At 41.7% G+C, this 25,982-nt stretch overlaps 1 protein-coding gene across 2 annotated transcripts in view; it reads left to right on the top strand.

Annotated features, from left to right (window-relative positions):
• Positions 1–25,358, top strand: part of LOC127611236 (receptor tyrosine-protein kinase erbB-4-like) — a 155,932-nt gene extending 130,574 nt beyond the window's left edge. The window contains exons 19-28 of one of the 2 annotated variants that reach the window (XM_052081637.1): positions 1,984–2,082; positions 5,034–5,219; positions 15,565–15,720; positions 16,530–16,605; positions 17,178–17,324; positions 18,648–18,745; positions 20,120–20,290; positions 21,867–22,110; positions 22,217–22,345; positions 22,932–25,358. In XM_052081637.1, coding sequence (XP_051937597.1) covers positions 1,984–2,082; positions 5,034–5,219; positions 15,565–15,720; positions 16,530–16,605; positions 17,178–17,324; positions 18,648–18,745; positions 20,120–20,290; positions 21,867–22,110; positions 22,217–22,345; positions 22,932–23,623 — 1,998 coding nt within the window. In that variant the 3' untranslated portion in view covers positions 23,624–25,358. Of the gene's footprint in view, positions 1–1,983; positions 2,083–5,009; positions 5,220–15,564; positions 15,721–16,529; positions 16,606–17,177; positions 17,325–18,647; positions 18,746–20,119; positions 20,291–21,866; positions 22,111–22,216; positions 22,346–22,931 lie in introns of both variants that reach the window. The other variant, XM_052081636.1, reaches the window with a different exon arrangement.
• The last annotated feature ends 624 nt before the right edge of the window (positions 25,359–25,982 follow it).

Below are 25,982 nucleotides of genomic sequence, written 5' to 3'. Positions count from 1 at the left end.
AGCGTGACACTGGGCATAAAATTGACGACTTCAGATTCATCTTTTCCTTATCCGTCTGTATTTTTATTTTTCGATCATAATTATGAAAACAAAAATGCAAATCATCTTGTGAAGAATCACACGATGCCCATAACGGAAGATTGTTGTCTCAAATGATCTTTTAGCGGTTTGTCTTATTGCTTCTTTTTGTCTACTTCCTGATTTTAACAGCAGTGTAATATTTCTGTTGACAGGTTGCAGTTTAATAGTGAGGTAAAATTAAACCTGTTCTTGATCATTTATGAACAATAAAAAAGCTCATTATTATATATGAGAGTACACGGTAAAAACAAACGGTAGCACCCCATTTAGGACAATTACGACTGTGAACTGTTATGAGTTTGCTGGGGGGGAAAAAAAACTGAACATTTTCGCTGAGAAATCATTTGAAATGCAATTCGTTCTCGACTAAATTAAACCTCACTGAGCAATAATTAGCCCGGCGTATGCCGCTGGACAGGGTGTATCGAACGAAGCGGAGCACTCCTGAAATTAAAGCTGTGATCAGTGGTAGTTTCGCTTTGGTGGAGATGTTAATCCTGCTGTCATGGTGGGGGTGTTTATAACGGCAGTGCGATGCATTTGAAGCTTGTTGAAAAGTTGAGCGCCACTTCAGTTCTCCCTCCTCTTTTTAAATGCTTTGACCGTTTTGGCAGCTGCTAAATCACTTTAATCACAGATGAAATTGGATCCCTCAAAATGCCCGTTTTTTTTTGGGAAGGACAAAATAACTTTTAATCGTTCAGCACGCACTATATCATCATCGTACCCACTACCCCGATGGGATTTGGGATGACAGGTTGAAAGAAAGGAGATAAAATAGGTGACAAGGGTGGTGGGAATGATCAATTTACTAATTGAGATTGAGAGCGTAACCGTTATTTAAGAAGAAAGTGAAAAAAAGGCTGTCCGGGAATCGAGCTCAAGGGACAGAGGTTGGGGGGGGGGGGCATTATTGAAGTATTTGCACTGCAGTGATGGCTCCAGGAATTTTTCTCTCCCTGGGCTAAAGAGAGGCTTGACCATTACTAGGTGGGCTGTTTAAAAAAAAAAAAAAGAAAAAAAAGATTAAATATATTTTGGAATATGAACTAAAAAGCTGGAGGGGCCTAAGTTCGCAACACGGATGGTGCCGCCATCAAAAGAACCGTTCACATAAAATAAATAAATAAACACAATAAAAATCATAAAAACAAATATAAACAAACTAGCTGGTTCACCGCCCTCCGGGCGGCTCATCAGCTAGTTCCTGCGGAAGGCTGGTACGGTGGGCCTTCGACCCACAAAAGTGTTGTTGCTTGGTTCAACTTTTTGTTCATCTGCATTGCTTATCGCGAAAATAAAGAGATGTTTAGCTCTACTAAATAACTAACAATTTCATTGCAATGCTTGTGGGTAGACAACATTTTTTCGCTAAGATGCCCGCGCGATCGTAGTGAGCCACTGCCTGAGCGGCGCAGTGGCGGCGCGCAGCGGCGCGGTGAAGTAGGTACGTTTTGAAAAGGGACAGACGGAAGGACAGACCGCGTGCGGGACGACGCGCAATATATATATAATGATGCCATATCTAATTATAATAATAACAAAGAGAATGTTTTATTTTTTGGGGCGGGGGGGGGATTGATGCATACTGTAAATAACATTTGGCGCAATTGCACAAAATGTACCTCAGTACAGTTTTAGACTCACTGGCTTGGACGCCATCTCTGCATGTAACTCATTTCAGTCAAACAGCTCACAACAGGCTTCATTCGTGGAACTCACATAATGTTCTTTCGCTTTCTCCTTATGAAGATGTCATGTCCTAAATGGTTTTGTCCAGTTGCTTGTTGGTATCTGGGAACTGAGTGGTTGTGTACCTTACATACACTGATTGAAAGCTGTCCTTAACTGTGTTGCTCAGATTCTTTGGCTCATCCTGTGTTTGTTTGTATTTCTCTCAAGGGAATTTGGATTCCTGAGGGGGAAACGGTTAAGATCCCCGTAGCCATCAAAATCCTCAATGAAGCCACGGGGCCCAAGGCAAATGTGGAGTTCATGGACGTGAGTAAAGAGACAATTTCATGATAGGTTTATTTATACTTTATAGTTATATTTATTTGATCATTTTAGATATAAGGTTTATTGTATATATGTACTTCACTTGTCGAAAAAGTATATTATGTTGTACAGTTTATTTATCTTAGTGTCATTTATATATATCTATATCTATCTATATCTATATATAGATATATATACTGTATATATATTGTGTGTGTATATATATATATATATATATATATATATATATACTGTATATATATATTTTTACATCACAACAATCTGCCATTCAAACGGGGGGTGTAGACTTTTCATATGCATTCACCGGATTCAATTTTTCAAGCATTCACAGTTCATCTTGTTTCAAAAAGAAAACTGAAAAAGATCAAACTTATTACCCGGTGATGATGCAATGCAGATGAAATGACTCATTAGCACACATACTCATCCTGACACACACGCTCGCACGCACACACGCACACATACACACACATACACACACACAGAAAGTGACCCAGTTGCACTCGCTTTATTTATTTTTTTTGCACTTAATTTGGCGGTCTAAGAGGAAGTGTTAGTGCGAGCATTTCTGTTTTTCATCAGGATGCCTTTGATGAGTACCCAGTGTTTGTTATAATTTATACTCGGTGTGCTTTGAGAGCTTGTCTTGGCATCCAAGAAGGAGACTAAACAGGATCTTATGAGGGGAAAAGTAGGATAGCCATATGCCTAGTATACACAGGCCAAACATACATGGCCATTATTTTGAATTAAGTTGCATTGCTAAACGTTTTTTTGGGGGGGAGGTGGAGGAGAGTGGGGGGGGGGGGGGTCTATAGAGGTAAATTTTGGAGAAGTATATTCCGTAATTATGTTTCCCTTGTGTACATCAATTATTATTCTCGGAAAACGGATGGATCATTTGGGGAGATGTATAAGCAAGGACAGCATTGTGTTTATCACTTAAAGATGTGTACAAATAAAATTCCCCTTCACATATAATGAGTCCACATTTAACAGCGGACAAATAAATCATCGACACAAACTGCTGCCCTGCACACTATTAACCTTAATATATCTGGCGAGGGGAAGTCACATTATTCATGTAGCCTGCTGACACCAGGTTCAGAGTCACCCAAAAACGCTCTTGGGTCTTAGGTCACAAACGATCGTGGCTCAGCTTCAGAAAACAGGCGAGCCGTGATCAGTTCTTACCTGAGCCCTGAGCAACTGTGATGTCATTTTCAGTTGATAGGAAGTGGCAAATTACCCCCCCTCCCCCCCCAGATGGGTGGATTTTGCCTCTTAACTCATTTTCTACAAACACAATATTCATCAGAATACCGTGGTTAGACCTTTGGAGGCGGTATGGGCCCTTTTAAGCCAATGTCTGAATATAATGAAACGTAAAAGTATTTTAACAGCTTCTTACCCAAGCCATGTTGTACTTGCAACGTATTAATCCTCTTTTGTGATGTCACTTGTGTTTGGTGTTCACTGGAGCTTCACAAGATGCGTCGTATATCTGTCTGCCTGGTACGCACCAAAGCACATTAACATGATGCGAGCTGCATGTGTGTTACACTACAATCTGTCTCGTGATGAATTAGCCCGTAATCCCTTGTAGACACAGAACTCAGCGCTGGGACTGTGTACATAAATGCATGTGTGCATGTTGTCTGATAATATATCGCAGCTTGGTGCTTTGTTTCTCCTTACCACATGTCATTTGAATAAATAAAAGGGCCTTGCTCAATGTGTAGCGGTTGAAGACAGTCAAGGTTATTCATGATTTTTTTTTTTTTTTAAAGTTGCTGACTGTAATATAAAACAGGAAGGGTTGCTCTAATTTGACATTGGGGCAAACTCTATTGTCATGTAGTGGGATCTAGTGTGGTCAAATTCTGCAGTTGTGTATTTTTAACATGAAAGAAATAATAATAAAAAAGCCAAGGATCCCGCGGGACAATCAGCCACTTTGATAAAATCAAATTCTCCACTTTTTGACTTGAGTAAGAATCTTGCTGCTTGCTGCTTCAAGAGAAACTCGAGCCTTAAACAGAATAAGGAGTCTTGTGATCTTTGCCAGTTAACTCTGTACTTGTAAGCTGGGTGAATGCTCGACGAGTGTCGTGTGAGGCTTTCAACTTTGTACTTGTCTTTTCACACGGTGATAAAATAACCAATATTTTTTTTTAACTACATGACATGTACAACAACGCGTGGGATGGAAAAGTGGTTCGGACTGCATGACTGTCCGTGTTTTGTTATGTGTTGTGTTTATTATTTTACTTTAACTGTTTTGTTAAGCGCTTTGTTACAGCCGCCGCTGTTGTGAAAGCGCTATATAAATCAGCATGTATTGTATGTGCATACCATTGACTATATCATTGTGAAAAACAAAACCTCTGCAGTCATTATTAAATTATTTGCACCTTTCTGAATAAGACAGACAGGTAAGAAGAAAAAATTCCCCTCATGTGCGGTCACCGCCATTTTTCTATTTCTTGACACAAGGTAACACACCAGAAGCCAAAAATTGTAGTCAAGAATAGAGTTACTTTTGAATAATATGACCTAGCGTTTTGTAAAAGTGAAAATTTGTGCTCTGAATAAGTTCTTGAGTAAGAGTTAAAAAAAAGTACTCAATGAAAAGAAAAATACTCAAGTACTGAATAATTGGTGAGTAACTTTTGATTTTTATTTTTTTCAAATCAGAGCATGAACATCAAATAAACTAAAAATGAAATAAAATGTTATACTATTTTAATTTGCAGCACCATAAGCTCACCAAGACAAGGTTGCCATGGATCTAAAAAGTCTACACACCCCTGTTTCGATGGCTGATTTTTGTGACCAAAAAAAAAAAAGAAAAGAAAAAATTATATGAAACCAACGTAAATCATTTCTTAACATTTTCCACCTGCCAGAGGAGACAAGTGTTTATCTTTCAGGAAGCCCTGATTATGGCCAGCATGGAGCATCCTCACCTGGTGCGTCTGCTGGGTGTCTGCCTGAGTCCCACCATCCAGCTGGTGACGCAACTCATGCCCCACGGCTGCCTTCTCGACTACGTCTTCGAGCAGAAGGACAATATCGGATCGCAGCTGTTGCTCAACTGGTGTGTCCAGATTGCCAAGGTAAATGTGGGAAAAAAAAAAACGTCTGTAGTACCTTAAGTTGAACTTGGTCCGGCTTCAGTTTGGTGGGTTGGCGGATCAATCTTGGCTTGGAGTAAAATATTTGTTTATCAGTAATCATTGCGGGGCTAAAACATGTTTTTTGTAGATTGTTCCAGTCATTGATTATTCAAGTTCCAGTACAAAATTCTGCGGTTCTGTCAAGAATTTGATCTTGGCTCTTGAGCTAACTCAGCACAGATTATTAGAAATGATGTGTGAAAATGTGAAGACATCTGAAGGAGAGTGACAAACTCAAATTTAACGACCATATTTTCTGCTCTTTAAGGTGCATCTAAAAGCATTCAATTTTCTTAAAAACCGGCAGTGCGCCTTATAATCTGTCAATATTCTGATTTCTTGGACGTCGTATTTTAAATGTTGTGTAAAGAGCTTTATTACAGCGGCCGCAGCGGTTGTTAAAGTTCTATATGCTGCATTGTATTGTTTTCCCTTTAGTGTAGCTCCATCTAGTGGATGCATAATGCAACCGCAGCCACTATTGCAGCTTCTATTCTATGCACCATATCATGTGATGCGCCCTATATATGCAAACGGTTTTATAATAAGCCATTTGTTGAGGCTGCGCCTTATACTACGGAGCACCTTATAGTACGGAAAATACCATACCACGTACTCACCATCACACCCTACTTTGTTACACCCCCACCCCCATGCTGTGCAACACAATTATTACACCTTTGGCAAAGTGAATGAACACAGCTATACATGAATAAATATACTGTTTGCCTGCTGTGAACACTTGTTAACATGGAGATAGTAACGCATGAAAGGCGGATGATTATGTATTATTTACATGCTTTTCTTCTGTCTAAAGAGTGAATTTTTCATTTGTTTTAAATAATGGTTACAACTTCTGGGAGCCGAGGGCTATATTGTCTCATGTGCCTAAACGGGAAAAGTTGCACAGTTGCACACTTTTCTGCCTGTGCGGATTCTCGCAGTCAGTTAAGTTGGCCATAGATGCACTTGCATGGCAGGTATGTACTCGGTGGCCCCAAAATGTGGGCGGTCCCTGTCAAATCGGCCCTTGCTCACAGTCTCCTGTCGGCTGAAGCATTTTTCCTCGTTGGTGTGCATGAGGCAGGCACAGTATCTTTTTCATGGATTTCAAATTACAGTCTCAAGTGCTTGAAAAAAAAAATAAAATAAAACACATTGCCTTGATTTGATGCTAACCGCAACGAAGAGTGAATTACGTCTCTTTGGTGGGTGCCTCTTAATACCCCATTGTACGTGCATTGGGTGGGTCAGAAGTCCGGATGGTTTTTGAAGAAACATTCCCAAATGAAATGAAACCAAGGCACACTGTAGAATTGTCTTTGTGTTGGACTCTTGCATCAATTCTGTTTGGGTCCCACAATGTTATGCGGTCGGGTGTCTTCCAAGTGACAGAACTCCCTGTGCTCCCCACCACCCCCCACCTCCTCTGTCACCAACACCGTATCTTCATAATGATCACCACCTCAAGAGATGTACTAATGAGCAGATTTATCAGCACTGTGATGTCTTCATGCGTTATTATTCTGTTTCATCTTGCTTCGTCTCCTTTCTACTGTGTGCTTTAAAGCCTTGTCACCCTTTGCCTGTTCTGTTTGCTTGGCGCCAATGGGTTTTGGCATTAATTCATGACCTGTATATCTTTTTTTTTTAGCTTCGATTACCCTGTTTTTGATACTTGGTGGGACACATTTGCCTTTATAACATACATTATATAACATGGGGAAAAATGCTTTTGAGTGCTGTGCAAGGGAACTACACTGTGAGTTGCCTGAGTAAGGCAACGCTACACTCTCTGGATAAGCCAATACCCATGCAACTGCTGCTGAGGGCATGGCGGTTAATTGATTTGAAAGATTTAGTTGACGATTTTTAATTGGCGGCCTCCAGAGTTCAAAAGCGTGTCTTCACTGACATGCACTGTTTGCACTAACAACATGGGTGTGATCAGAGAGGTGACTTTTTCAACCACTTTAGTGATTATTATTTTAAAAAGCTCTTAGCAACGTGGATTGCCGCTAAATAAAATATGATAATGTGCTTGAAACATCTATTTGATTTGAAAGATAGCTCGTCAGATAAAATATAATTATCTTTTCAAAAAAGAAAAAAAACTTACTGTGGCTGTTTTGTTACACCAAAGCTTGGTAAAGCAGCAGTGCACAATTTTAGAATTATCTGTATTTGTATAACGACCATACAAAATACTGAACACGCAGGGCTATTTCCATTCCTCAGCGGAAACACACTCAATTCGTGTTTATCCTTCCTCTGCACATGTTCAGCTAAACTCCACTGCCCGGTGGAGACACGGTCAATGATTGTGACGATTGATGGCAGTCGCGGAGTTACAAACACTCTGGTGGTTCAAACTGTATAGCGCACCCCGGCTCTCCACTAAATTCTCTTAATTGAGTTCTGCTCTCTGTGCACTCAGCTCTTAGGATTCCCCTCAACTGTAAGAAAAAAAAAAGTGCAGAAAGAACCGCGGATTAGTCCCGCGCTAACGGTACGTGATTACACTTGCTACCATGGCAGCCACTGTATCTCCAGCCTTCAGTCTGTCACATGTCTTTTCCAAACACACACATACACCCAACGGGCATCGAGGAAAGGTTTGACTACAACTAGCTGACAAATATTCATATAAGGTGTGGACATGTAAGCCTGTCAGTATCCACTTAATATCTCCAGAATTGGAGCTGTTCGTCATTTTAATGAGCGTCTTTGCTAGCGTTAGCTTTGAATTGAAAGTACAACTTGAGCGTCTTTGCTAGCGTTAGCTTTGAATTGAAAGTTCAACTTGAGCGTCTTTGCTAGCGTTAGCTTTGAATTGAAAGTTCAACTTGAGCGTCTTTGCTAGTGTTAGCTTAGTATTGAAAGTTCAACTTGAAATCGAGTATTGTACTGTATTGTATGTTTCGGGGGGTAATTACATGACATAGCAAGTGCTGAACGAAGTAAGTAGTCAGATTTTCAGTCGTCGGTTTTCCGTTTGCTGTTAAGTGTGCCTGTTGCTGTTCGGCAAGTTAACATTGGCAAGCTTTTAGGAACAAAATCTCACGCAAAACACAACCTTCTCACTGATTTCGTATGGTAATATAACTTTCCACATTACAATTCCCTCTTAAAATGTGTAATATGTGAACTGTCTCCTTGAAAATTCATTTGGAGTTGCCTTTTACGAGGCTCTTCACGCATGTGTCCAACCACACCGTTTGCGAAGGTTTATTTTCAAGCCTATCTGAAAACTTTAAATAGTATCTTTTCGAAGCTTGCGGTTCTTTTCCAAATCCCCCATGTGACGCTTTGTCGAAGTGTCCAAGCTCAAGGTTGTTTTGGAGCGTATCGCTTAACAAATGACGGCAAACTATTGAGCAATGTCCTGCTCAGTTTCTCAAATTGGCTGCTTGCTTTGGCATTGTTTAATTTTTCTTTTTCAAAAAAACATTTCAAACTTCGATGAGCAAAGTTGGCTAGAAAGGTCTCATGCACTCCCACTCCTCCACCCAGGCACGTAGACAGCGACACATCCCAAGGCTCAGAGGAGGAAGTGGTAGAATATTTATTCTCTCTTCTTGACCTCAGCTTCTTCTCAACTCACCTGCAATATGAACACCACGGCCGTCGATTCAGACATTCGCTCGCGTTCATGCACAAAGCATTCTTTGCTAAGGCCTCAAAGGATGGAACAAATTCAGAATAAGCAAGCATTTTATTTTATTTTTTAGCTGTCTTCGATGGTTCAAAGCATTTCGCAGGAGGGACGTGAGATTAAATGTCCTTGATCGCCTACGACAAATCCAAATGTTCGGAAATCGTGTTTGTTGCCATTGCTCTATTGATAGCGTGATGCTCTGGAATACGTAACGGATGTCAAATGAGCACTTTATTGGGTTTTGCATCACTGTTCATAATGAAAACTGAAATACATGCTACAGTGGCTTCTGAAGATGTTCATTTGTAATATAAACAAATGCATTTTAGACTGTTCAGATGCTTGCTTTGTTTGGAAAGACACCCCGCATTTGTTTTGTTCAAAATGAATATATATATATTTTTGGGGGGGGGGGGGTGAAATCACAATTACTGGTAGACTGCTGCCACACATTTAAAGTTTTTGGACGGGGATTGACCGTATTTTCCACACATTGGATTATGAGGCGCACATTCAATGAATGGCCTATTTTGTCATTTTTTTCATCCATTGGGCGCACCGCATTATAAGACGCATCCACTAGATGGAGCTACGCTATATGAATCGCCAACAGAACGATCAGATGTCAGTAAAACTTATTTAATAAAGCAGCGACACAGTCCACTTAACCAACACAAGTTATAATATTGAGTCGTTAACGTTGAACTCTCTTGCCGCTGCTCTATTTCAGTGTTCAACTGCGTAACCGATCGCCTTAAGTTTAAACTCTGCATTGTCAGCATGTCTCGAGCAAGGAGCCATTTTGGGGTGGAAATATTACCGTAATTAACATACACAAGGCGCATCGGATTTTAAGGCGTGCTTGTGAGCTTTTAAGAAAATGGACGGCTTTTAGGTGCACCTTTTACTGCGGAAAATACGGTACTGCGTATTAGACAAAATACTTTGTGATATCTACTTCATGATAAATCTCACACTTTAAAAAGCCCATCTTGTGGGAAAACATAGTTTAGACCTGAAACGGTGAGTGTTTGCGAGCAAAGCGTGCTTTCAACTCATCTTTCCTCGTTCCAAACAACCTGAGGCGATCCCCACGCTGCTTCGCTGAAAAGCGCAACCAAAATGGGCTGCCTACACTTGCACACAAGAAGGCGATTAGTTCGGCAGAGAGAGAGGGAGCCTTCCCCGTCTCCGGAAGAAATTAGAACAGCTGGAAATAGCGTCCGATTCAAAACAGTCAGCCAACGTTCGTCATCACCTGAGCTTGTGACACGTAGTGTGCAACCAACGAGATTAAGAATGTCATGTTAGCGCGCTTATTGGCAGAACATCTCTTCTCTACAGATACGTCATATGTATGTTTATAGAAAGACAAATGGAATTAGGTTCACATCAGCTGCCACATGCCACATGAATGTTTTATAAATCCAGAGGAAGGGAAAAAAAGGCACGTATAAAAGTTGCAGGAAAAAACACCGGCCCGACACCAGAAACAATGGGAGACGTACGTGAGGAATAGTAGTACGTAGATTGGTGCCAAGTGCATTAACATATCCATCTGGTGTCTGATGCTTCTTTCCTCTTCTAACACTTGAAAAGTGCCTCCTGCCCCCATGACTGGGCTCGAGCAGCCTTTCCGGGACAAGGTCATGTTGTTGGCTCGTGGTTTGAATGTGCCACCTGATCCCAAATGTGCCTGCGGGGGCCTGGCACACCCAACAGTCTGGCAGCAGCCGCGCAGGAGAAGTAACGTGACGTGAAAAATGTCTGGATCACAGAGCGTCTGTGTGAACCCACACGTGCATCCCCCCCAAAATTTTCTGAACACTCTTTCCTATGTTTGTCCTTTCTCGTTTTTGGTCTGGTGACTGTTCAGTTCCGTTGTTCTGTTAATGTGGTCTGAACTTTTCGCTACAAGATGTACCGTGTTTTCCGCACTATAAGGCACACCTCAAAGTATTTCATTTTCTCAAAATCCGATATTGCGCTTTATAATCCGATGCACCTTCGAAACGGATATGGATTTTTTTTCCGTCTCCGCTTTTCTCCGTCTTGGCTCTCGATTCCCAAAAGTCTTTGGCCTCTGTGAGTTTTTGTCTTGGTCTACAATAGTGTAGCTTATCAATTTTCTGAATGATTAATATAAGAATGTTTTCCAATGATCCTATACTTAGTATTATTAGGGTCTAGGTGTAAAGATCATAAATTGGTGATGCTCAGATACCGACAAGAACACCGTTACAGCCTGTGTGCTGTCGGCTGCATTGGCCATTCATCAGAGAGAATAAATGCATACACACAAGGTCTCCCCCTCGCGCTCCCTGCTTACCGAGTCTGCTGCTTCATATTTAAGCTGTCCCCCAACGTCGTTATTTAAATCCACTCTGACACAGTGGTTCAGACCGAAAGAAAAGCAGACTGCTTTCATCAGTATTGTGTAATCCTTTCTGTTTCTCCTCCACGTTGGTCTGATTTGTCACACCTCATTCCTTAAACAATGAGTCACCCTCTCACCGTGCCCACTGGGATCTTTTTATATCCGTGTAGCATTCATTTAGCACGTACTACATCAGGCAAACGTTGCACTGATGCCACAAATCTTTAGTAATGCTCACTCGTCATATGATCACACAAAAATAGTAACACAACATCCGGTGCCTTCAAGAAATATTGTCATTCTTTAGGGAGGAAAAAAGGTAAATGAGGCAGTTCAAATAGAAAAGAGACTCACTGGTTTCTAAACAAATCGGGTCACAGACGTTTTCCAAGAAAATCTACCTTACTTATTGCGCTCTTTTCGATAAGTTAAATATTAGCCGTGCGGAAAGATCAGTTGTGCTTTTTCCTTGTCCTGTGTGGGGAAAGAAAAATTCCATTCATCACAAATTGCAGATATGTTGCTCTAAATGAGCCGCCAGTATGGCTCCAAAGAAGATGAACACTGCTTGCAACACAATTAGCATGCCCATTCAGATGTACTGTTGCTAAGAAAGAGAATGTTGAATCATGATCTACCATCTGTATGATTGTAAGAATTATTTTCGTAATATTGAATCAAATTTGTTGGCATAATCCCTAGACACTAGGTAAACAAAGAGAGAAGGGGAAAAAAACCTGCTTCGAGCTTATAGGAGTTCGTCAGCGGAAGCTATTGACAGCTAGCTAAACTGTCTCAAGCCAAGTCCTTGCCGTCCAATGTTAGCCGCGGCTACCTGTGTTCACTTTCTCTGTTGGTCAGTATTCTTAGCCATACGGTGATTAAAATCAACTTTTTTTTGCATAATTGTGTGGGAAAAACAAATCTGGGTTGAAGCAGAGTCGCAATTCAGAAACTGTTCATCATTGAAGAGGATGTATGTTGAGCATCAACCACATTGTCCTTCCTTGTACCGTGCTCTGCAGCCTTGGGTTGTTGTCATTATTATCAGATTTTGTTTGTAGTCCCTCTTGGACTGTTTTCACATGGTTTGAAATCCTTAGATCCTGGTAAGGAAGTGTGCATTTTTGCTGAAATAAAATGTAAAAAAACAATTCAGCTCAGCGGTTTGAAAGAAAAATAAATCATTGGAAGTTCTATAAAAGCTCTTTTGCTTTTAAAGGATTAAACATACAAAGGCTGATGTATTAATCTGATTTCAAGTGGCCAGCCATGAAATTAGCTACAGTATATTGTAACCGCACAATCAAATTAGATCCACTCCAGAAGCTGCCTTTTAAACTATGCTTTTCATGTACAAGTAGACTAATTGAAGTGTTTGTACAGTGTAAACTCCACGCTAAACACCCACACATCCGTTTTTTATAGTTGGTTTGTTTTGTTTTTTTACTTCATTTGCAATTACTATCCAATGTCAGGGCTCTTAACACAAACAATGCTATTTTTATCAAGAAGCACCGTATTTTCTGCACTAGAAGGATATTCGGAGTATACAGCGCACCTTCAATGAATGGCCTCTTTTAAAAGTGTTTTCATATATAGGGCGCACCGCATTATAAGGCGCATAGAATAGAAGCTACAATAGTGGCTGCAGTTGCGTTATACATCCACTAGGTGAAGCTACCCGAAAGGGAATACAATACAAGCTTTATTTGTATGGAGCTTTTACAACCGCTGTAGCAAAGTGCTTTACAGGACATTTAAAATATTGTGTCCAACAAATCAGAATATTGATCCGTACAGAAGGCACGTCGGATTATAAGGCACACTGTTGGCTTTTGAGAAAATTAAGTGCGTTCAGGTGCGCCTTATTGTGTGGAAAATACGGTAGCTTTTATGTCCTTTGTTGACATGGATTTCCATGTCCAAGAAGTTTTATCCTTTAATCTCGGCAAATAGCTTTCTTCCCTAAAAACTCTTCTTCTTTTGATTGTATAAGCTAATAATGTCTCATGTTTTACTCGGATTGAACTCTTCACCATTCAGTCTAACAGCTTGAAGAAAAACAATGGCCGATTTTGATGCCGTCAAAGAGAATCACATTTAATATGCTTACTGTTGTAGTTATTTGGATTATTTAACAAATCAGACTATTGGCCCGCTGAGGTTGAAAAAACATTAGATAAAGTTGCCATCAAGAGTTATTCCCAGTCAGAGTTGCCAACCCCCGGCGCCCTCGCCCCTCCAGTACATGCTCACAGCGAGTGTTCCATCTCATTAGAAGCGTTTCCTCATGAATCACGTGCCGTCGGGATGAATCGCTTGATTATACATTTTGGCGAGCGCGCCGTTCGAGTGTCTTGACAGCTCCCTCTGTGTATTTATTTTCTTGTCAGAATTAACTGCAATGGGAAGTGCCAGGTGGTGAAGAATAAGTGCTACCTCGCCACTCTCTCCTGCTATTGATTTGATCTCGAGCCCTTCACTTCATTTGCCGCCACATCTGTCTTCCCAAAACACATTGGGAGAAAATATTGTTGAGCCTGGGTTTTGTTCCTCGTGACTCCATGTGACTCAGTGCATTAAGCGTAAATAAGTGTTTGACTGTAGGTCACATTTTTTCGAGGAGGGCTTGTTCTCTTTACTTTTTGAAAAAGGATGGCTGAGCACAAAGTATCCAGACAGGTCACACTTTTCTTTCATATACTGTAGTCGTAAAGCTTTTAGATGCGCACTTTATTTTTAATGGGGGAAAAAAAATACATATAGATTGTGACAACGCTGGGTGAACAGAACCCAGACGTCTTGGTAAAATATGATGACACTTCGCTTGGATTCCAAGTTGTGTTATTTCTTCTTTCTGCTGCCTTTCCATGTCTGATCTCCGGAGATTTAAAGGCCGTGTGTATTTGGAGGTGTGATATCGAGCATGGCTCAAGCCTGTGGATTTTATTATTTTTTTTTCCACACTTAGGTGAAACACAATGTTCACTGGCTCTTGGCTCCTTGTCCAACATGCATATTTCCTGCAATTACAGACCTCGGGCTGTCAGATATTGTCAACATGTGTTAACGCTCCCAAATTTTGAGAAGAATAAAATTATAATAATATCACTAACAACTATGAGTTCGCCTCAGCTATGCAGCATCACGGATGAAGAGTGACAAGTCGCTTTATTGATCAGTCAGTCCGTTTTTCCGAAAGTGGTGGTTGGCCCGTGGCAAAGACAGCATCGTGGTGACATTTTCAGCCGTCCTCAGAGGACGTGTCCCCTGACATTGCTGGAACTGGTGACTTTTTCTTCAGTACGCCACTCGAGGTATTAAATGTGGTACATTGTTACGAAAAATGATCCTGGCTGGTCACTAAAAATAAATTTGTTTTTTTTGTTTTTTTAACAATACTTGTTCTAGTTACTCGGTTTCTCAGTGTGATTATGTAAAAGACTGCAAATTGCGCTAAACTAAATGGTGAAGCCAATGCGATGTAGTTGTGTCCAGCATATATTGTCGCTTGATGCTGCTACGGAAAGGGCGCTTCCGCTTTCTCCCAAATTTCTCAGATTGTGTCAACAAGGTGTATACTGTGACCACACGTTCCGCTCATTTAAAAAAAAAAAACAATTGTTAAAGATCTTCTGTTCATGGAAAGTGCTCCACCAGTTTTAGGACTTTTGACAAATAATCATATTTGGTGTAAGTACCAAACATAAACCAAGGCAACTTCATCAAAGCACTTTTGCTTGCCTTTATTAGGTTGGTAACTAAAAAAAATGTTTTTTTTTAATTGAGTTTTGGAACAGAGAAAATGAAACTGGATGATTTCTTGATTTATTATTTAATGTACTGATTTAAATGGCTTTCTTGCTCCTATGGATCCGCAGTTAATTGAAAAGCCTACTCTGTTTTGACCCATTACGGAGGCTGTTGTTATTGCGGTTTTTACTTATCAAGCGTCTTTTCCACAGTTGGCTTGTTGATTGATGAGAATTTGCATGAAAATAACAGTGTGGTAGTAATGATAATTACAGTAATGATTATGAAAAAGCTAATGGGGTCTCGGCGGTCGCATCGCATTACAGTGATGGGGGACGGCGAAGACAGACGGCGATGTTGAATGGGATTCAGTCTCACGTAGTGTTTATTTGCGCAGGTCACGGCAAGTACATATTGATGTTTGCATGCGCCGGGTGTTGCGTGTGAATAAGTGCAATAGAAAGTACTGTAACATGTCCACGCGTGTGTTGCAGGGGATGATGTATCTGGAGGAGCGTCGGCTGGTCCACAGGGATCTGGCAGCCCGCAACGTCCTGGTGAAATCTCCCAACCATATCAAGATCACCGACTTTGGCTTAGCCCGCTTGCTTGACGTCAATGAGAAGGAATATAATGCAGATGGAGGAAAGGTAAATAACGCTTACGTTCGCGCAAGGTAAACAAACAGCTCGATTGTGTTACTGAGTGACAGAAGTCCTTGCTCACTTGTATTCTTGCGTGAATGCAAACAATGATAACCTTGAGAGGATGCAGTAATCGGTAACTCTAGGAGATGCTCACAAGACACGCAAAACTTAACAATAGAACTTTTTCAGCATGACGTCGCTGATCCACTGGTGAAAGGACACTTTGATCCTCTCCTCTTTCATCTAGAACTGCTTCAAACAACAGAGTATATGCAGAAAAGTGGTCAAGAATGAATGAATGTCTGTGTCTTATGTGTTGTGTTGTATTATTTCATGTTATTTAGACTTCAGGATGGCGCCGCGAGAGTGGCTGCCTTTACAGAAGCTCCTCTACTTTTTTGACTTTCTTCCTTTTATAACTTTGCCGCTGTAAATTGGGAATTTCTCCATCGCGAGACGAATAAAGGTTTATCTTATTCATACTTATTTATACAAGTGTCAGTAGAAAGCGTCATGCTGTCCGATCGGGTAGCAAATTTATACGGCAGCTTTTTACATGGCAACATTTGGTCTGATGAACACCAAATGTGTCTCATAAAGCACCATGTAATGTTTACGTGCCACAAAAAAATACGGCAGTAAAAATCCGAGCACTGTCTCAGAAGTAGACGTATGACTCGGCGAGCTCTCCACCTCTGCTGTAACTCTTAATTTTACATCATCAAACGTGTTCATCGGTTGCCAGTCAAATTCATTGACAAGCGACAATCCCTGTTGTGCGGAAAGTCATGCGTCACTGTTCTCCCTGACAGATGCCCATTAAATGGATGGCCCTGGAGTGTATTCATTACAGGAAGTTTACTCATCAAAGTGATGTTTGGAGTTACGGTAAGATTGCATGATGTGAGATTTAGATCGCGTCTGGGACTCCTGTTCAACGAACGCTACATTACGTGTTTTATTACGCATTTACGTACGGCTTGTACAGATCCTTCAAAAAAAGTAAAAAGTATTGTGTTGCCAATGCATAATACATGTGTGATTTGCATGAGTAAAAGATTCACGACATACATGCCGATGTATAGAATACTTCTGGGATTTTTTTTTTAATTCGTGAAATCATTTCGATGCATCTCGTCAGTTTATGTGATTTTCTGCATTTTTTTACGTAGATTCTCATGCCTTTCAAATAATGCACAGTTTATTTTCTTTCTGTATATTTCCTCTATTTTTTCGGTGATGTCCCATATTTTTCCTTTCTTATTTTTATTATTTTATTATATATATATATATATATATATATATATATATATATATATATATATATATATATATATATATATATATATATATATATATATATATATAATGTGTGTGTGTATATATAATTTATTTATTATATTTATTTTTTTTTTTCTTTTATTTATTTTTTTAATCAACACTCATCTGATTTCTTTTAGGGGTAACAATTTGGGAGCTGATGACTTTTGGAGGGAAGCCGTACGATGGCATTTCAACCAGAGATATTCCAGAACTACTGGAGAAAGGGGAGCGTCTCCCACAGCCGCCCATCTGCACCATTGACGTCTACATGGTCTTAGTCAAATGTACGTCCTCATTTGGGAAGATTTATGACCACGCGCATGCATTAGTTATGTGCGGAAGGCTATTTTGTTGTTCAGCCGTTCTGTTAGAGACACAAATTTACCGCAACTTACGAACAGCAACATTCTCGTTCAAAGATGAGCCGTCTCACTTATATGCGCAGACATCAATTCTGGATCTCCTTTTGAGACTGACTTACTCAGCGATCTGTTTCCCACTTGGTCTCGTTTCCTTTGCTGACACTAAATGCCATTGTAGGATTGTTTAGACTAGCAGAACTGAATTTGGGAGGTGAAACTAAAAAGTTTGTAAGGCGTGCAACATAATCCACTCGAACTGTCCGTAACCTCACCTCTAACATGCTGGCTTCATGGATTGTTCACCTCTGCCCTGGCGTCATCCTGGCCAAAAAAAAAAAAGCTCTGATTTCATGCCAGTCTCACCTCAGCCTGCAGGCTCTGGTCCTGCCAGTCACCTTGCTTTTTGGTGACACCTTGATCCAGCAGCCACCTGGCAAGCAGGCACGCACTCACAGCGGGATGAGGTCACCGTCACCTATCTGGAGGGTCGTCGCATCGCAATACACACAACTCCGTAGAACAACATTATAAATATGCTTCTACATATGCTTAATCCACTGGCAGGAAAGTCCATCGTTTTCCAAGAAAGAAAAAAGCTTTCTACTGTTTTTCATACCTCTTATCTTCCACCGCATATTCTGTCTTGTTGATTAAATGAACTGATGTGGTCGCCGTCTACGGCTTTTCCTTTTATACCTCAAATGAATCGGAACTGACATTGTCCCCGTAGCAAAAATCTGACATGGTTTGAACCATGTGCATACGTCAACGTTAAGATCTCTGCTTTTTAAAAGAGCGATCAGGGTTAGTTGGTGGGGAGGTTTCCAAGTGCCCACTTCACAGCGAAGTTGTGTCTTTGCCATGTCAGGACTGCAACGTGCGACTCGTGAGGCGCGTTTAAAGGGAATGAAAGGAAACACTTTGATGGGCGATGATTGAAATCGGCCATGAGCAATCCCACAGCGGTGCAGCCCACCCTCTTGCAGAACTGCCCGCCTGCACTTGTCTGCGATATGACCAATTTTGGGTCCTACCCGTTGCCACACGTCGTGAAGAATTTACACCGATCACAAAAATAGCGTCAATACAAACACACTCTTTTTAAATAAGGTCCACTAACCACTCCATCAAAATACGTTTCCTGCATTTTTTTTTTTTTTTTGCAATAAAACATTTCAGCTTCCAAATGTTTTTCTTCCCATACGTGCATTGAAACTGAAAATAATCATCCTGCAATTCTTCCAGGCTGGATGATTGACACAGACAGCCGACCCAAGTTCAGAGAACTGGCAGCAGAATTCACCAGGATGGCCCGTGATCCCCAGAGATACCTCGTTATTCAAGTATGTCATCAACACCGTTGGGCCGCACCGCTTCAGTCACAAGTTACGCGCCAAACCTTAATGAATGGAATTAAAATCAAGCGACATGTTGTTGCTGGGGGAAATGGCAACACACCTTATACTCAACTCGGACTATTTTAGCATTAATAATGTGTCCCCATGTGTATGATACAATGCCATGGGTGACCCTAACCTCATTAGTTGAAGTACTCTCGACCACGGGTATCAAACTCATTTTTGTCGTGGGCCACTTTTGACTTACGTCTTCCCTCGGAGGGCTGTTATGAAAATGAAACCACGAAAATGTTTCATCGCATTCTCGCATTATTACTTGTAAGGGTGATGAAATTATTGCAAAATCTCAATGTCGTGTATTACTCACGATAATTTGACATTTCGGTACATTTTTTTAAGGAAAATGCATACATGATTTTCTTTCGGAGGGGCCACGTTAAAATGATGTAGTGGGCCAGATCCCGCGCCTTTAGTTTGATGCCCGTGCTCGAGATGGAAGACATATATATGCCCAGGATCTGGGTTGAGAAGAAGAGAAAAGTGAAAAGTTGCTTTGCAGAGGTGTACTGTCGAGCCAGGTCCCAAAAGATCTCCCCTTTTGTCCAGATGATCATTCAGAGCAAAAGGCTATGCGAGACATGCATTATGGGATCTAATCTAGTCAAAGGCTCCGTGGTTCCAAACGGAGTCGTGATTTTGCACCCACGTTAACTCATTTTACAGAGCTTGACGTAATCCCCATGCACTCTTGATAAATATGCATGAATATAATCGAAAGTAAACTCGATACTGAAGATGTCCACCAGCCCCACTCCTCCTTTCAACTCTATTAAGCAAGTCAAACATGGACAGATTTCAAATATGTATTCTGTCAAGGAGGTCAATATAATTGATTATTCCAAGCTGTTTTTATCCCCGAATACCACTTACCTCCGCTGGAAAAATAACCGTCATAAACTTCCCTTCACATAACTCTCTATACAGTGAAAAAGTTGTTGGGGAGACCCTTTTAGCTAACACAACGTACTTTTCCTATCCATTCTCTCTCTCTCTCTCTATTTATCTATATAATTATTCCTGCACGTTGGACTACAGTAAAACGTTCTGTCATTTCAAAAGGATGACATCATTAATATGTATTTCTTTGGCAAACTGCGTCCGCTTGCTCCCTTTTGTCAACTTAACAACTGTCACACTTAATTGCGTTTGGGTCCCCCGAGGATCACCGAGGGGGAAATTCTATCAGAGGTAATCATTGTTTTGACGTCGTTAATGCAGCGAGGCTGGAGCTCTTAATCTGAGAACACATTTGAACTCTCGCGACATCTTGACTGGACTCAACGTATCCATTTTTCTTAGGGGGACGACCGAATGAAGCTGCCGAGTCCCAACGATAGCAAGTTCTTTCAAAGTCTCCTGGATGAAGAGGAGCTGGAAGACCTGATGGATGCTGAGGAGTATGTGGTGCCCCACTCCTTCAATATCCCACCTCTGACGTACACTTCGCAAACACTCATGGACCCCAGCAAGGTATTGCATCCAATCACCTTCAAACAGAGGGAATTTTTTTTTATTGACGGGGAAGAAAGGCTGTGGGCGAACTGAATGTACAGTGGTACCTTTCATTCATTCATTCATTCATTCATCTTCCGAGCCGCTTGATCCTCACTAGGGTCGCGGGGGGTGCTGGAGCCTATCCCAGCTGTCTTCGGGCAGTAGGCGGGGGACACCCTGAATCGGTTGCCAGCCAATCGCAGGGCACACAGAAACGAACAACCATTCGCACTCACACTCACACCTAAGGGACAATTTCGAGTGTTCAATCAGCCTGCCACGCATGTTTTTGGAATGTGGGAGGAAACCGGAGCACCCGGAGAAAACCCACGCAGGCCCGGGGAGAAAATGCAAACTCCACACAGGGAGGCCGGAGCTGGAATCGAACCCGGTATCTCTGCACTGTGAAGCCGACGTGCTAACCACTGGACTACCAGGCCGCCGGTACAGTGGTACCTCTACTTACTAAATTAATTGGTTCTGGAAGAAATTTCTGAACTAGAAAATTTTGGAAGTAGAGACGCGTTTTCCATGTAAATGCCCTAATTTGTTCCAAAATTCAGACATAAATGTTTTCTAAGCGTAAAAATGCATCAAAATATGGATAAATACATGTTATAATTAGATTATTGCACAATAAATGACAATTGTGTATAATGTAAAAAACTGAGAATAAAGAATAAAAATGATCGTCATATCACTTTTAACTGCACCCTCATCGTTTTTTGCCCCATGTTCTCTCTCAGGGGCCCTCTTAGCCAATGGGATGCCAGGATGATGCTAGGTAATAGCCAATGGCAGAGCAGCCATAATTATGTTGTGTTCAGGAAACTCGAGCTGCTAGTAGTGTCTTCAAATTTTTTTTGGTACCAATATTTTCCGGTCGAGGTGTTTCGTAACTTGAAAATTTCTTATGAAGAGATGCTCGTAAGTAGAGGTAGCACTGTCATTATACTAATAGGCATGTTTCTCCAGGTATTGATTGATGGGTGTGTAAAGTATTTAGGCAAAGTTTGAAGCTGAAATTTAAAAGAAGAAAGGGAGAAAATGAGAACCACACGTCGCGAGAAGGAAATAATCTTGCTCGTGTTTAACTACTTGCCGAGTATAGCGCCCTCTCAACACCATTTGCCTCTTGTGTAATTTTAAAAGATACTTTCAATTGCCTTCTGTCCATGAAAATGTTTTTCTCATGTTGTGCAGAAGTGTTATGGGTGACTCGGGAGAATGAAAAATAAATTGCGTTTCAAACAGATTAGAGATAGTACAGGAAATACTGTCAGGGAAGCAATGAGGCAAAACAACTGAAGAAAAAAAAACAAGATGAATAATGGAAGACAGAAATCAGCATTACCTGCTCCTGGATACGTTGAAGACTTTTTGCTTTGTTGTGTAATTTCATTAAGTGCTATTGTTTGGCATTTCTTGTCTCCAGTGATGGTTTAGTTTTCTACTCAAACAATACATTCGCGATGAACATTTTTTTTTCCACAATTTATTTCATCTAAAATTCTTTCTCTGTGAATCCTTTCCTATTTTCTCTCAAAACCAGTTTTGCTACCAGGATCCAAATTTTAGCCGGCAGGACACAATAGCCACCCTCCCAAGAGGAGTCTCGGTTCCGCCCGTGAGTGGGGCCTGCCTCGTTTCCCAGGACCTGGCCTCGGGAGGGCAGACCGGTGGTGGATTTGTCCGCGCCAAACAGGAGGATCCGAGATGTAACGGCACTTTAAGGAAGCAGGCCTCCCCGAGATCAAGCGTCCTTGTGGCTGGATCAGCACTTTCTACAGGACAAGGTAATACAGAGTCGGACTTGATCATATTTTATGGCAAGATGTGTGTCTGTGTCATTTAAACCTTCCATCATCTTTTTTTTTTGTGTGTGTGTGTGCCCTTCAATAGGCACGTGTGAGGACTGCAGCGGACAGCGTTACAGTGCGGACCCGACTGCTCTCCTTGCCGAACGAGGAGCCAAGGGGGAGAAGGAGCAGGATCCATACGCCACGGCCATGAGAGAGAGGAAGAGTTCAGGTTAATTTCACAGTAATGCGTAAACACACTTCCAGATCAGTTTTGGATTCCGCACCCAAAAAAAAGCCGTCAGAACTATTTTAACATATTCCCCATATTTAGTCACACTGTATCCTGCCGGAGTATCTAACTCGCAACTTCTTTGACTTACTGCGAAGTATTTTCCGCACTCGAAGGCTTCGATGTACAAGGCGCACCTTCAATGAGGGGCCTATTTGAAAACTGTTTCTCATATATAGGGCGCACCGCATAGATAAGGCGCATAGACTCAAAGCTATAATAGTGGCTGCAGTTGCATTGTGCATCCACTAGATGGAACTGAACTAAAGGGAATACAATACAATACAGCTTTATTGATGTCGAGCTTTCACAACCGCTGTAGCAAAGCGCTTTACAAAACATTTGAAATACTCATTCCAAGAAATCTGTATATTGATCCATATTTAAGGCACATCAGATTATAAGGTGCACTGTCGGCTTTCGAAATAATTGAATGCTTTTAGGTGCGCCATATAGTGCAGAAAATACGGTCACTGAGATGATAAAAATACACCCAAACCCCTGTAAATCCTCTTCCTGTTTTCAGAGCACATCAACGCTGTTGAGGAAAACCCTTTCAGTGCACGTCGCAAAAATGGAGAAGCCCATGCAGTGGTTGACGGGGGAGGCTGCCGCACTCTGCACATGGCCGGAGCCGTTGCCGCGGCCGCTTCTGCCGCTGCCGCTTCCGGCAGCCACTCCGCCCACAGGAACGATGAGTATGTCAACGAGCCGCTTTACCTGAACACCTTCCTTAACACCGGGGACAAGAACGGATTAGCTACGGCCGTCTCCTTCTCCGTACCGGGGACTTCGACTGCCCAAACGGTATCACAGACGGTTAACAAATCAACATCAAGCTACACGGTCCCCACGTCCGGATACGTGCTGGCCCCTGGCCACCTCCCCCACCCGGCGTATCCATCCCACACCCTGCATCCGGGGCATTCGGGACATGCTCTGCACTCAGGCATTACCGGCGGCGCCGTCATGTTCGATAAGAAAGGCAAGAAGGCTGCTTTTGACAATCCTGAATACTGGCAGCACAGTCTCCCTCCGAAAAGCACTCTGCACAACCCGGAGTACCTGCAGGACTGCAGCACACGCTTCTTCTACAGGCAGAATGGACGCATCCGCCCTGCCGTTGCTGAAAACCAGGAATACTTGTCGGAGGCGGCCATGAAAGCCGGCAACATGTTACCGCCCCCTCCCTACAGACAGAGGAACACTGTGGTGTAGTCACCCACCTGTAGCACGCAAAAAGAGGGCCGAAGCCGTTGAGAAGAACGAACCTGGCGCTACCCTCACGTTCTCAAACTGGATTCTTCTTAAACCCGGTGTGAACGTCACCGTGATTTCATCCTGGCTCAAAGCCTTGGCATGTCCCGAGAGTGCTACGTTCGCAGTATGACAAAATGTCTCTAGTTCTTTTCTTTCACTCAATCCCTATGTTCTCTTTTCTTTTATTTCAAGCGCAACAAGGCCAGCCCTTACTGCAGTAGGTCCGGAGACACAAAAGTAATCTGTAATTAAGAATATGGATTTGTTATGGAGGACACGATCCAAATCCAGTGGATAGCCCAAAGAGAGGATTATTGCCATGACTGATTCATTACACTTCCACTTCCATAATCACAAGCTAATAATCCCCGTCGCCTTTTGTGACTCCTTCCCACGGAGCTGAACTCATCTCGTGGCAGCAAGCACACATTGGCATTGCTTGTGTGTAGCCCGCAAAAGTGATGCAAGCCCGCAGAGTTGTCGTGACTTGCCAGCAAAAAAAAAAAACATAAAAAATAAGCTGCAGTCATGCTGAAGCCCAGATGTTGCAAACCCACACACTTCTTTCACATGTTGCTGCACCACTCATGGATTTCAAATATTTATCACAAGCAGTATTGATCTTCACAGCCTTGACATGCCAATAAAATCTCCAAACATGAATTCAGAACTAAGCGCATTCACATATACGTTGCCACCTAAAACGGATTCTCCAAGCAAGGGAAGGGCCGTTAGCCTTCAGAATGAATACACAGTGTTCCGATACAATCTTCTGCAATGACGTACTGTAGGTGCCGTGCGCAGAAATCGTCACCATGAAAAAAATCTCGGTGCCATTTTGTGGAAAGTGAACTTAAAGTCTGGCGGAGAGATTCTAGAGGATTACTGGCATGGCTCAAATGTGAACGCGTATAAGGTAACCTTTTCCATAATCTTGTTTTCCTTCTTGTTCTCAAACCTTTCGGCCTTGGAAAATATTGAAGATAGGACCCCAAATGTTCTGTTTTTCATGTAAATGTGTGTGACATGGCCATGTTATTTGCTCTGCGAATTATTTTTTGCCATCCGCTATACAGTATTATTACCCCTCGTGTGTGTGAATTTACATCAGTGACAGTAGTTGAGAGTCGGCAAAAGGCTCCCTAATGGATCTCAATGGAAAGAAAAGCCGATCTTATGGAAGACAAAACCAGTGGGGGCACTCTTGCGGCTAAGTGGCTTTTAGCTTTTTCAATGCTACTTCATCCACATTTCCTTGTTGTTCCGAGCGGGAAATTGTGTTCCCCGACATCTCACCCACTCCAAAAACCCTCGACAACAGGCTATTATTATATAGACATAGGTTGTTGTCACGGCGAGTGTGAGGCTAACGTATTAGCATTCTAGAAACGTGACCTCACCACTGCATCGGTGTCACGAAAGCTTGGCAGTATTATGGCGCAACAACTTTGTGTTGATCGCAAGTGTCATTCGTCTGTTTTACCTTTCAGGTGTAGAAATATGTGTAGCAAATACTGCTTGAAGAAGTGACAGCTGAAACACTCAAAAAATTGTACCATTTCCAAACCAGAATGTTCAAAACGTCACACACACAAAAAAAGAAACAGGCCGAACTGTCACATCATAAGATTTCACTTTACTTCAGTTAGCAAGCACTTTGTAAGTTGTTTGTCAAAACATTGCACAAACAGTTTTCATTTTTTGTATGACGGCAGCAGGCTAATTCAACTTCCAGTATATCTGACAGGACCGTCGTCCCAGAACGGATTGCGTTCCACTTTAAAGGTTCCACTGTAATCCAGAAACGGTGCAAGTGGGTAACCATCAGTTTTAAGATGAAGACGCTTGTTAAATGTGAAGTTTGGCTCATAGTCACATTGTTGGTTTACAGCAGGAACCACCTTTCAGCTCTGCTCATCCACTAATTCCGATTTACGGTCATTTTTATGATATACACCTACACTGTACTTTCAATGTGAGGAAGGACAATTTGTATACGGGGGAATGTTTTTGTTTCCAGTTTATAGCTATAAGCATGCAATAAAAATCATCAGCACCTTGGTTACATTTTATATTTTGATTAAACTCATAAACTGTTAAAGAAACAGTTTGTTTTCATATTGACCGAGCTTTCACCTGTGTCAAGGCCTGAGGCCGCCATTTCCATGGTACTTATAAACGGTTCATGTCTGACTTGATGTTCATGTGCTCTTTTTATTTTTATTTTAATGTTCTAGAAAGGGTTTTGATTCTTATTTTAGGTGCCGAGTTGATATTGTATCCGTCATGACTGTATGCTCTTATCTGGAAGAACATT

This window comes from Hippocampus zosterae, chromosome 12 (assembly GCF_025434085.1).
Source record: "Hippocampus zosterae strain Florida chromosome 12, ASM2543408v3, whole genome shotgun sequence".
NCBI classification, from domain to species: Eukaryota; Metazoa; Chordata; class Actinopteri; order Syngnathiformes; family Syngnathidae; genus Hippocampus; species Hippocampus zosterae.
The sequence above is the reverse complement of the archived record's forward strand: the minus strand, read 5'-3'. Positions and strand labels throughout refer to the sequence as shown.